At 46.3% G+C, this 12,482-nt stretch overlaps 5 protein-coding genes across 5 annotated transcripts; 1 reads left to right on the plus strand and 4 right to left on the minus strand.

Moving 5' to 3' along the window:
- Positions 1 to 58: 58 nt before the first annotated feature.
- On the minus strand, positions 59 to 1,894 carry PGRI_003050 (LLM class flavin-dependent oxidoreductase; the record flags this gene model as incomplete). The annotated part of the gene is made up of 7 exons (XM_040788018.1): positions 59 to 286; positions 335 to 512; positions 566 to 1,122; positions 1,299 to 1,311; positions 1,368 to 1,578; positions 1,635 to 1,775; positions 1,828 to 1,894. 7 exons carry the CDS (start codon positions 1,892 to 1,894, stop codon positions 59 to 61), a joined length of 1,395 nt encoding a protein of 464 aa, XP_040651790.1.
- Positions 1,895 to 2,803: 909 nt separating this feature from the next.
- Positions 2,804 to 5,456, plus strand: PGRI_003060 (sodium:solute symporter family protein; the record flags this gene model as incomplete). The annotated part of the gene is made up of 12 exons (XM_040788019.1): positions 2,804 to 2,909; positions 2,958 to 3,021; positions 3,079 to 3,136; positions 3,187 to 3,373; positions 3,429 to 3,528; positions 3,575 to 3,658; positions 3,706 to 3,892; positions 3,942 to 3,992; positions 4,038 to 4,208; positions 4,267 to 4,585; positions 4,650 to 5,155; positions 5,211 to 5,456. The coding sequence occupies 12 exons, from the start codon at positions 2,804 to 2,806 to the stop codon at positions 5,454 to 5,456; spliced, it is 2,079 nt and encodes a 692-aa protein (XP_040651791.1).
- Positions 5,457 to 5,790: 334 nt separating this feature from the next.
- PGRI_003070 (glycoside hydrolase family 18 protein) lies at positions 5,791 to 7,366 on the minus strand (the record flags this gene model as incomplete). The annotated part of the gene is made up of 6 exons (XM_040788020.1): positions 5,791 to 5,892; positions 5,943 to 6,478; positions 6,530 to 6,599; positions 6,648 to 6,707; positions 6,761 to 7,135; positions 7,226 to 7,366. 6 exons carry the CDS (start codon positions 7,364 to 7,366, stop codon positions 5,791 to 5,793), a joined length of 1,284 nt encoding a protein of 427 aa, XP_040651792.1.
- A 1,196-nt stretch (positions 7,367 to 8,562) lies between these two features.
- PGRI_003080 (EthD domain-containing protein) lies at positions 8,563 to 8,976 on the minus strand (the record flags this gene model as incomplete). The annotated part of the gene is made up of 1 exon (XM_040788021.1): positions 8,563 to 8,976. The coding sequence occupies one exon, from the start codon at positions 8,974 to 8,976 to the stop codon at positions 8,563 to 8,565; it is 414 nt and encodes a 137-aa protein (XP_040651793.1).
- Positions 8,977 to 10,790: 1,814 nt separating this feature from the next.
- On the minus strand, positions 10,791 to 12,333 carry PGRI_003090 (arrestin (or S-antigen), N-terminal domain protein; the record flags this gene model as incomplete). The annotated part of the gene is made up of 2 exons (XM_040788022.1): positions 10,791 to 12,076; positions 12,126 to 12,333. 2 exons carry the CDS (start codon positions 12,331 to 12,333, stop codon positions 10,791 to 10,793), a joined length of 1,494 nt encoding a protein of 497 aa, XP_040651794.1.
- Between the last annotated feature and the right edge of the window lie 149 nt (positions 12,334 to 12,482).

Here is a 12,482-nt window from a genome sequence, read left to right on the forward strand (position 1 = left end):
GCGATCTACGGATAGTCTAAAAATTGATTGTTCTAATTATTCAAATTCTGTAAATATTTCAGTTATCTGGAATCCTAGCATCCGAAGCATCCACACCAGCATTCCATCGATACTTAGAAGCAGGGTGGTCTGCATGTGGTCCCGACTGGCCTGGCTGCGCATATAAATTCTCACGGTATGTTCCCTTGGGCACGGCATAATCATCCCAGAACAGACCTCGCTTGCGGAGCTCGGGGATAAGGAGATCAATGATATCCTTGAAGGAGCCGGGCTTGATTGCATATGCCTGAATAATGTTAAATGAGATATACAAGTTTCAAGAAATCCAACTCACCAGATTAAACCCATCCACGTCAGCTTCTTCTACCCACCGCTCCATGCTATCGGCAACTTGAGCTGCTGTACCGACAGGAGTCGCACCCAGACCTCCAACGGTGATGTGCTGACCAACAGTGGCTTTTGTCCATTTAGCCACTTCAGGTGTTGCCTTGGACCAGCCCTCGACAGCAGATCTATACAGAACGAGTCAGTCGATGTCACGGTGAAAGAAAGTGTTGTCACATACCGGATAGCATTACTCTCAACATGTCGCAGCTCCTCATCATCTCCATACGTATCCAAATCAATCCCCGTCCACCCACCGAACAACGCAAGCGCTCCATCAATAGACCCCAGACTGCGGAAATACTTAAACTTCTCCACTGCCTCCTCCTCGGTCTTACCGAGAATAGGGCAAAGAAGTGCGAGGAATTTAATACTTCGCGGATCACGTCCATACTGGCTCTGTGCAAGCTCTCGAATCTCCTTCACGTTCTTCGCTACTACGGCTGGGCTGTGTCCCGCCACGAAGATAGCCTCGGCATGTTGCGCAGCGAAGGTTTTGCCTGCTTTTGAAGTACCGGCTTGGAGGATGACTGGTGTGCGCTGTGGACTGGGTTGACAGAGGTGAGGTCCAGGCACGTTGAAGTATTTACCAACGTGGTTGATTTGACGCACGCCTGCTGGGTCGGTGTAGATGCCACGCTCGCGGTCGAGGGTTACGGCGTCTTGGCGCCAGGAGGACTCCCATAGCTTGTAGGTGACTTTGATGTATTCTTCGGCGAGGAGGTAGCGGTCGTCGTGCTAGGCTTTTGTCAGTAGTGGCATAGAAATGTGGTGAAATGTGAGGCTTAACATGTGGCTGTTCGGCTTGGCCCATATTACGGGCGGCGGAGTCGAGGTATCCTGTTACGACCTGGGGATATTGTCAGTTTCTATTTCTTTCGGAGTCGTGTTCGTAAGTTTAGTGTGTTGCTCACATTCCATCCCAGGCTTCAAAGGATGATCATTAGCGACGTGTTCTCCCAACGGTTACTAGATGTACATACCGTCCTTTGGTAAGATGATCGACTGTAGATAGTCGTCTTGCAAGATGATATGGCTGTTCGTAGGTTGTTGTGACCGTCACTCCAAATCCAATATTCTTCGTAGCTGCCGCCATAGCGGGAACAACAGCCAATGGCTCGTTCACTGGCCACTGAGCACCTGAGATCACTGCAGGATCGAGGTTTCTGGGTCCTTTATAGACATCGTATCCTCCTGGAGATTTATAGTCAGATTTCTCCCCTAGAATGAACCCGTACTGGCCTACTTACCAAGAACATCTGCGATAAAAATGCCATGGAATTTGGCCGACTCGAGTAATTGTGCTAACTCAACCCAGTGGTCAACATCATTGAAGCGATGCGACTCATCTTCGGGGTGTCGCCATAGTCCTGGCGATTGATGGCCGCTGCCTGTACGTATAGTTAGATATTGGGGTTATCACATGTTAAATGGAAGACGTACACATTTCCACAAAGGCATTGAGGATGAGCGACTTGCGAGGCTTTGCATCTGATGTTTGAGAAGACATTTTGGAAGCTAGAAGCTAAAGACAAAATACTATCTACAAGGAGGTTCTTTATATTTATATCAAGTATCTTCAAAAACATTGAACCCCGCGTGCGTCACTCGGGACTTTGTTATAGCATCACAGTGGGCCGTGATGGCGTGCCGAATACCCTCTGGTCACGAATTTCTTGGCCATTCTAATTGGTTAAAATGCAATTATACTTGAGGGGTATACTGTTCTTTTCTAAGTATAACTCTCGCCCGAGAGGTATTATACATATTTTACAAAGAAGTGATGTGATTGCGCGGGATCGCCCTTGTTCTTCCGGGTCAGCTATTGGGCCTGTGAAGAAGATCATTTGGGATTTACTCAATTTTGAGAAATTAGATCACTTGATAGTTTATATTTGGATTGAATCTTTGATTTCTAGGACAGTTATACTTGAATGTATTCGTTTCCCCTTCGACTATACAATGCGATATGCAGACTCGAATACTATCTTCCTTTTCCTTGTTATGAACTATAAAATGACGAAAGAAGAAGCCATTTTAATCTACTCTCTTATTTAACTCGTAATTAAATATATCATATGCTTAAGATGGATTATACTGGCCAGAATATCCCTATATAAACCTAAACAATCCCTCAGCCGTGCCAACCCTATGAAAAAAGCACCTCATCGCAAGCCCAAATCAAGCCATTGTGGACCCTATATTTCTTCAAACAGGTGCCTTAAATTATCCCTGTTCAAAGTCTCCATAGATCAGACATACCCACTTCATTTAAACGTGCGTTGTCCCTGTTCCATGTACTCGGTACCATTGTTAGGGTTATTCTTCTCCCTTTACTTACCCAACACTACGCCTTACTAAGACTTTGAAAAGGCGACTTTATTCTCACTCCAATAGACTGTTCTTCTAGAAATACACAATGACGAGTTTACATGCCCGCGATGGCATTTCAACTGTCCAGCCACCTTTATCACAGGCAGTTGGATATGTCGTCGTTGTTGTTATCGGTGTTATTATTGCTCTTGGTAAGTACTTCACTAATTTCTTCCAATATCTCAACTAACACCGAACAGTGATGATGCTCATCACGAAAGTCTTGAAGAAAACTACCGGAGAGGACAACGAAAAGACCGAAATGTATGCGGATTTCTCTACAATCTTCCTCTGGTTGTCGTATACTAATACCTAAAACAGGTTCATGACAGCAAACCGTACTGTCCGCACAGGCCTAACCGCTTCAGCCGTGATATCAGTCAGTTCTTCTCCCAGCCACTTGGATACCAACTAATAAATAACTCTCAGTCTTGGCTTTGGTCAACCGCTTTACTCGGTTCATCGTTTGTCGGCTATGACTATGGCGTAGCCGGTCCATTCTGGTTTGCAGCTGGTTGCAGTCCGATGATTGTATTCTTTGCGCTATTGGGAATATCCTGCAAGCGAAAAATTCCGGAAGCGCATACTTCGTTAGAAGTTGTTCGAATTCGATATGGTAAGCCGGCTCGGTCTCTTTGTGGGCTTTTTTCTGACTTTGTATTGGATTGTAGGACATGTTGCACATGTTGTGTTTATGATACTCTGTCTGGTGAACAATATCTTCGCGTGCGCCAATATGCTTCTCGGTGCCGCTGCAGTAATTACCGCCGTGTAAGCTTCCTTCAATCTATTGAGATGCTCTATCTAACCAACTCAGCACTGGAATGCATATCATCGCCGCCACCTTTTTGTTACCAGTTGGGGTAACCCTCTACACCTTCGTTGGCGGTATCAAAGCAACGTAAGTCTTTTCGCTGAACTTCAAGTCCAACATCTAATCCTATACAGATTCCTCACGGATTATTTTCACACAGCTATAATCATGCTCATTGCATGTTATTTCTCCGTCAAAGCCTTCTCAACCGACCAGGTTAGCTCCGTGGGTGATCTTTTCGAGCTCGTCCAAGCAGCAGCACAACGACACCCTGTCTCCGGCAACAAAGACGGAACATATCTAACAATGACATCCAAGAGTGTAAGATCAAATCCTTCAGCCTAACTAGCATCTCCACTGACATTTCCAGGCAATCCTTTTCGGAATCCTCCACACACTAGGAAACTTCGGCCTAGTCATTGTAAGAACACCATATCCCATCACCACCCCTTTCTAACACATCCAGATGGACACAAGCTACTTCATAAAAGCCTTCTCCGCCTCCCCAGCCGCCGTAGTCCCCGGCTACACAATCGGCGGTATCGCCTACTTCGCCATCCCCTGGGGTCTAGGGACAGTGATGAGTTCCGTCGCCTTAGGACTCGAGAACCATCCAACCTTCCCCACATTCCCAAGGGTAAGTACATACTCCTTCTCTGTCAATCATATACAACCAATGTATTAACTTAAATAAGAGGATGACAACGACAGAAGTCAGCAACGGCCTCGTCCTCCCATACGCAGCAATGACCATCGCCGGCAAAGGCGGCGCCGCAGCAGTCCTTCTAATAACCTTCATGGCATGTACATCAACCCTCTCCGCGCAGGTAATCGCCGTCAGCTCGATTCTCAGTTTCGATGTATACCGCGAGTACTTTAAGAAAGACGCTACAGATCGGGATCTAATCCGCGCGAGCCATTGCGGTGTGATCTTTTTCGCTGTTTTCTCCGCTGCTTTTAGTACCATGCTTCACTACGTTGGTATTAATCTAGGCTGGACGCTTTATATGTTGGGTATGTTGTTCTTATATTTGATCTCCCACTATCTCCGACCTTAAGCTAATAATAATGATAACAGGCGTGGTTACATGTCCAGGAATTTTCCCAATGATCTTCACAATCCTCTGGCGCCGCCAAAGCAAAGCCGCCGCGATTCTTTCCCCGGTCCTTGGTCTTGCTACCGGTCTGGCTGTGTGGCTTGGGACAGCATCGCATTTTAGCGGGGAAGTTTCCGTTGCGTCGACGGGTCAAGTCCTCCCTTGTTTATATGGAACGGTTGCTTCTTGTATGTCGCCCATTGTATATTCGGTTTTAATTACGCTTGTCCGGCCGCAGGATTATGATTGGAATGAGTTCAAGAAGGTTAAGCTTTCTCTTGAGAAGTTGGATGGTGATTTGACGACTGCGCATCGGGGTCAGGTTTCTGGAGATGATGGAATTGAGGATAGCAGGGGTGTCTTGGATCAGAAAGAGCTGAAGCGGTGGGGTCGTATTGCTGCTTTTTGGGCTGCAGCGACGTTTTTGGGGCATTGGGTTATTTGGCCGTTGCCTATGTATGGATCTGGGTATATCTTTGGAAAGAAGGTATGTGTTCCTGGTCTGACATTTTGGCTTCTCTTGGCTGACGGACTGTTCTTAGTTCTATATCGCCTGGGTTGTCGTTGCTATAATCTGGCTCTGGCTCAGTATGCTGGTTGCTATCTTCTACCCAATCTTTGATGGTGGTTTAGAGCAGATTCGTGATGTGTATCGAGGGCTCAGGGGTCTTAAGGTTGTCACGGAGAGTGCTCGGAGGAAAGATAACAAAGGAGAAAGTAGTTCTCCTTCTGTTGGGTCTATCAGCGATGCGAGTCCTACAGGAGACTTTCAAGAGAAGAAGACTTGAATAATCTTGTCAAGTCTAATTAATATCGCTTCGAATGACCGGGTTTCAACGGCATGGTAATTGGGTGGTTTGGTCTTTTTGTCTGGTATTCTACGTTCATCGGGAATTTATACATATGCACTATTTAACAAATTCAACGTTAATCGTGTTTTTAAATTTTCAATCCATAAAGCGTGTTCGCGATAGATGCAACAACAAGCGACGCACATCCATCATCCATCAAGGCTGATCTAGATATGCCCAGTCACATAACAACGATAAATGTCCCTTCCATATGTCAGCAAAAAATGTGCATCTTGCAATATCAACAGCCAAAAAAAAAAAAAAAGATAATTTACGGGAATCCGTTCTTCAAGTTATCGTACTTGGAGGCAGGGTAGTGCAGCTGATTGCCGGTCTTCTCCAAAGCCCCAACGCCTCCAAGTGTATCAACAACCTGTACATGTCAGTCAATTGCAAGCCTATCAAAGCCAACACATGACATACAATTGTAATCAAACTGTCCCCGCCAGCCTTGTCAGAGCTGCTCTCCCACCACATTCCACCGCCAAGTCCACGGGACTGGATGTACTGCGCCTTCTGGCGCGCAATCTCGGGAGTATCGTAGCTGACAAGCAGTCGATTGCCTTTGTCGTAGCAGTAGCTTGCACCGGGTTGGTCCAAGACTGTCACGACACAGCCTGTCAGTGGCAGGCCCTTGTAGTCCCACACGCCGTTCTCCCATGTGCCTGATCCAACGCCGTTGTAAGGCTTTCCCGGGCCGTCGGTGTTGGTGAATGCTCGGCCGTACAGTGGCATGCCAAGCACGATCCTGTCAGCGGGTACGCCTTGGGAGGTGTAGTAGTCGATTGCTTGGTCCGTGTTAAATGGGGTGCTAGATGGGTTATCGGTCGAGGCGTGGAGGTTGGCGCTGTGGCCGGCCACCGTTTCCCAGCTGCCGGAGTAATCGTAGGCCATGAGATTCCAGAAATCAAGGTACTTGTCCATCTGAGTCAGGTGCTCTTGGCGGTAGTGGCTTGGGCCTGGGACTTGTGTTAGCTGTCTTGCGATATTCCAATGGAGATAAAACTTACCAGCGGGGGATGCGACAGTAAGTAAAAAGTGGTAGTTTCCGGCGTTGGCCGAGCTGTATTTGTCCAAAGCCTATATTCAATTAGCATGGCTCGTTGGTATTCAAAAATATTCACATACCTCACGAAGTCGTCGAAGTGCATCGACTAATTTGTCCGCCTGGTCGTCATTGGCAGGGTACTACAATATTCATAAGCATTGACAACTCACTGGTGGTAAGTATCAAGACTTACCTCATAATCAACATCAATACCATCAAAGCCGAGATTCTTCAACAGCTCTGTAGCAGAGTCTGCAAACTTCTGCCGTCCAGCCTCGGTATCAAAAGCAGTGGCAAAGTTAGGGGAATAGGTCCAGCCTCCAATAGACAGAAGAACCTTAAGCTTAGGGTTTCTCTGCTTGAGTAAGAAAAGCTGCTTGATACAGCCATAGACATTGTTTCCGGAATCATTCCAAGAATCAGTAGGATAATGCTTGTCAGTATCCGCCCAGGTATCCGACAGGTAGACCTCGCCTGTACCAGAGCGAACGTTGGCAAATGCGTAAAGTACATGGGTCAGTCGCTCAGCGGGAAGGTCCTGGGGTTGGAAATTGCGACCGTAAATGGCCTAAATAGTCTGATTAGTATTCTTGAATGTTCGGATAATGTTCTTTATATCCCGTTCCATCCAGTGATAGATCATATGGTCTGAACTCACCCAGTTCACATAGTAAGCCACAGAGCGGAACCCGCCAGCATCACGAGTGACAAGCTCAGTGGTGTTGGTGCTCAGGGCAGGAATGTAGGCAGCATTAGCGAGCCAGCTCAGGCCTAGAAGGAAAGGAATGAAAAATTGCATGATGAAGGAGTGTCGAGATAATTTCTGATATCTCAGGCCAGCGAGGTTGATGAAGGTTTGTGGGTTTGAGGAGGGAGATGATCTCACTATTTGTATTCGAAGTCGACAAACAATTTAGATTTCCTCCTCGGAGTATTGAGATGACGGACTATAGTAATTGTCAAGTCCATGTCAGTTTGCTTACCCAAATAGGCAATAGGTACTCTGTTACCTAAAAGGTGACTTGCTTGATACTAAGCGGTCCTTCATCGTTTCATCGTGGATATCGGAGAAACCAATAAAACTCTGTGAAATGGTCACATTGAGCAAGTTATTCAACCGGTAAGTTCACTTGGTTAATGGGATTGTATGTTTTGTGTGTTTCATGTGGAGGTTGGCAGAGAAGTAAGCAGCGCCACAGCACATCCTCTCCACACTTTGAAGATCTAGCTATCGCATCTACTGTCTACCCGTGCTTTTGATTCTAGATGCTAACCGCATGGCATACCACTTAAGTGTGTAACATTCCCATATCAGGGGTTGATATCTTTGTGATAACTTGACTATGGCCCCGTGGGGCTAGAAATTGCCCAGCCAATCAGTCAGGAATACTCATAAGGATGGGGTGACAGTGTCATATGAAATCCACTACTCATGCAGAGTCAGTCATAGAGCAATATGGCCCGGAAGAAATTATTGTTCACAACTAGGAGACTTTTCTCTGGGCGTTGCAGCAACACCATCCCGCAGTAGGATGTTGATGAATGTAACTGAATGGTAGTATCAAGCAAATATGCAACAGAATAGAGCAGTTTATACTATTGAAAGTTATAATTTATGGTCTGTGGATATGCAGTCTGACAAATCTTAATATACCTTTATGGTCTGCAGGAACCCTGTGAGGAAGATAGCCAATGTAACACTCTAGCCATGCGACCGGAGCATGTGCCATATCAAGATATTGGTGAGGATGTCAAGTAAGAAAACGAACTGATCGGATGAAGGGAAATCCCTCACGTGTTTGTTTCATCTAGACCTTTTGCAATTTTGGGGTTACTGAGTATAGACATTGTCGATGTTAATTGTATTTAAGCACAAACTAGGTTCATGAGAAAACATCCCTAGAAAGATACTACATTCAAAAATGTATGATCGCACCGGACTTGCGAAATGATATATCACAAGTTCGATGAGGCTCTAGCAGCTCCCGAGCTCCATCATTTCACAGTAACCCTCACCTCACCCACCAAGGCGATCCCCATCTTCAACCGGTCCAGAAATTTGTCCTCGTCAGCAGTGATCTGGGCAGCCGCATCAGGTGCATAGATCTTGGCTGCAAAGGCCTGGTAGGCAACCTGATCCGCGAAAGTAAGTTCAGCGTAGGCATCAAAGTCGAACTCAGGCTGTCGCCCACGGAGTATAGTAGCCGGGGTGAAGGCGTTGCGTGCGGTGGAGCCATCCGGAGGGATTTCAACTGTGTTGCGGGCGATATAGTTTCGATGATGGGAAAGAGGGAAGTCTTCGCCTGCAAGTTTCTTGACGAGTTTGACATGCGCTTCATAGCGCTTCTTGAATTCTTCTGGTGATAAGTGAGGATTGCGGTAAAGGAAGACTAATATCTTGACAGGCATGTTGGAATCTCTAAAGCGTAGTGAATAAAAGAGTGTTGGATACGCTGGTCGAATCTTAAAGGATTGAAGATGCAAAGATACAGGAATGAACCGGTTATTTCTCGGGGGGTTTTACTCTCGGTCCTTACTTTGTACCTTGGAAGCAGTGCAACGCGGAATATGCGGTATGCGGCGTAGTATTTTCTAAAATCCATTTGTGTAATATGAGATTCCAGGTGTTTCGGATCTTGTGGTATTCAGGGTTCATTTTACCATTCGAGTCCAAGGATCTGCTTAGTAGTAGAACGAGACTTTGGGCTAAAGGAGAGCATCAACATTCTTGCGGGGAAGTCTCAAAGTGCGTTTGAGGCAATCATATTGCATAGAGAGCAGCTGAGTGACCGGATATATGAGAAAGACACAAGTGCGGTTCTAATCAACTCCTATTTAGCGAAATATTGATGCCGCTTATACACCACTTGCAAACTCTCCTCCGGATAAAAGGCCTCGCCAGTTTCACATGCGAGTCCAAACCACCATAGTAAATGCGATATACAAGTATATCAACAAATATAGTTGGAGGGGCTTCTTGTTGCTTCCTTGTTCCTAGGCGATATCTAACTTCTCTAGAATCTTCGGGGAATATTGGACATTTTATGATTGCAATATATATCTCTGGCTTTAGGTCACATAATTTTCAATCTGACGATGGAGTTTTCTTAGAATTGATATATAGTGTTTATAAGCCTAATCAATAGCTATGGCACAGCAATGAATAGGCTTATAAAAATGCCTTATTCACTATGGTGTTTTGGGCGCGTTAAGGGCTTCTCATCGCAAGGTATATTGCCTCAAGTTATGGCCCTCCTACTCGTTATATATACGCTTCCGATATCTAATTTAGGCCAAATAGCACCCGTAGACTGTTTTCATAGTGAAGTTCATAGTGAAGGTCCCCATGAACCATTCCTCATTGGAAGACAAGACTGAACACGGTTTATCAACCAATAATCTGCATATTTTCAAACAACCAGGAACCTAGCTTGCCCAAGTAAAATACAAATCCTATGGGAAGGAGAGACATGAAAACAGATGATATCTCTTCCGCAATCCTATACGAGCAGGGTGGGCAAGCCTATAAGAAAGGTAGCCACCATCACTATGGTCAGGTACTATTTATATAGGGACATGGTCCTAAAGACCGAGGTGAGCATGCATAAATTCCGGCATTGGCCTACTACACCGCAAGAGATAGGCAGATATCTCCCCAAGTTCGAATTAGTTGTGTCGGAATATTCTAGCCGTTTATGACCAAGACCATTAGCGTCGGCGATATTTTTGTTTTACTTCTTAATTTATTATATCCGAGGCCCCGTACTCGGTACATGACAACATCAAAGACATCCCAAAGGATCCACCTGGCACGTCATCTCTTCAACGAGGACCATGTGGGAAGATGCCCGACTTCGGAGAAACCTGAATAGATGAGAAACCGTCTGGCTAGACGCCTAATGGACCCTGGACTCCGTAGTCGGACCTGAAAATATTTCTAATTCTATTTGATACGCAGATCCTTTCTGTTTCCTTCACATATTTTAGAGTTATAGTGGAGCCTTTCGTATAAATCAAGACTAGTATATATGTATTCTGAACTGGGTATATTTGAAATCAATGAATTAGAAAACAAGAGAAGATACATAAGAAAAAAAATGGTTTTTGTGAACAACAGGGTATAATCGAAACAAAAGAAACGCTGAGAAACTTTTTAGCCAACATAATTAGGGGTATTGGTTGACAATTAACAAATGAGCGCGTGAAAACCTCCACATCTCGTATTAACGGCTCGCTCTGAGAGCACTCAATCGTTCCGAATACTCCGGCGGTGCAAGTCCAACATCAACGACATTATTACTCGAGAAATCAGTTGGCGAAGTCACATTTCGCGGCTGGAAGAACTCCTCCAGTTCCTGCTGTGTGACTGTAACACCAAGCGCAGCCTTTAGTAATTCCGCGCTCTTCGGTTGACTGGTGAACTGGACCGGGACGCGTAGAGACACCGTCGGTGTCATTATATTAGTTGCCGGGGTGTGGTATGTCAATGAGAGATCGAGGGCGTAGACGCGGGACATCAGACAAGAGTGGAAAGTTGGTACGAAAGCCTTTGATGCGGGTAGCGTGACGGGGACTACTACTGATGCGGTGTAGTATGTGTCTCCTGTGAAAATGGCGGACGGGCCGACTGATGAATCGGATGCTGATGAGTCGGTCGAGTCGCGGCGGATATAGTCGGCTGCTGTGGATTGTTTTGTCCATTGAGCGGATGCGACGCACATCGTCAGTAGAGGGACGCTTTCTGTGTACAGGCCGCAGCCGATCTGGGCGTAGGGCATGCCGGTTGTGGAAGGGAAGTCTTCCCATGGGCCGGAGCTGAAGAAGGTGTTGACGCGGAGTTTGCTGGTCAATGTTCCCAGTGGGGGTGGTTGTTCGTCGCCGACTGGATCGAAGCGTAGGTTTACGGTTGCTACGGTGCTGACCGTGTCGGTTGGCTCGCCGCTTGGAGGGAGCAATTGGATGGGTCTTGGTTGAGAAGATGAGGCCACGATCCGGCCCAATTTGCCTCGGAGGGTTCCGCGCTTGACTGTTTTTTCTTTGCGGGTGCAGAGAGATGGACTTGAGGAAATTTCAATGGGGGGTTCTTCTTCGACGGTTGGGATGATGCGGATTTTCTTCCCAACGGCGGCGATGGCTACCACGCCTTGGCCGACGAGGGGTTTCTGAAGAACAGATGCTCGAACTGCGTAGGCAATCTGGGACATGGTGGGTGCCATGTCATCTAGGAGTGTCTTGCCATTGCTGGCAAGGATGGGGTCTCCCAATGTGGGGGGAAGCATAGTGTGGGATCGTTGAATGTGAGCATTCTTCTTGGCGTGGGAGCAGACCTGGGGAAGCAGGCGGTCCGGAATGACGAATGTGAATGGGTATTCATATGATCGACCAGCCTCTAGCACTCGAGGGGTCGGATATTCCGTTTCATCAATAGGCTGGCGCAACTTAAGGAACATCTGTTGCGATCCAGTGCGGCCGGGACAGGATGCCCGTTCTACCGTAGTTCGAGAGATACCTTTTCTCAAATTAGCATTGTTTATAGGCTGAGTTTGAAGGGGATGTACCTTCGAACACGATCTCAATCTCATCAAATCGAGTCTCATGGTCAACGGTGACGGTTATAGTACCATCAATACTCTCTCCGGTGGTATAAGAGTTGACATGCCCTTCGGTTTGACCTTCAAGATAGATCTCGATCTTAGGCTGTGATCGTCGGGTCCAGTTCTCCAGCCTGTCCGAGCCAGAGCTGTTAATTGAAGTTGCCGTTGACATTGTTTCACAGGGAAGGCAAAGATATCAAAGGCCTGTCCCACAGAGAGAAGCAAAAAGCAATGTGCCGACACGTCAAAAAGAGATGAGATATCAAAAGGAAAAATGTTTCAACAGAGACCAGATCAAGTTGTTCTTAAAGAAAAATAAAA

This window comes from Penicillium griseofulvum (assembly GCF_001561935.1).
Source record: "Penicillium griseofulvum strain PG3 chromosome Unknown contig_79, whole genome shotgun sequence".
In the NCBI taxonomy this organism is placed as follows: domain Eukaryota; kingdom Fungi; phylum Ascomycota; class Eurotiomycetes; order Eurotiales; family Aspergillaceae; genus Penicillium; species Penicillium griseofulvum.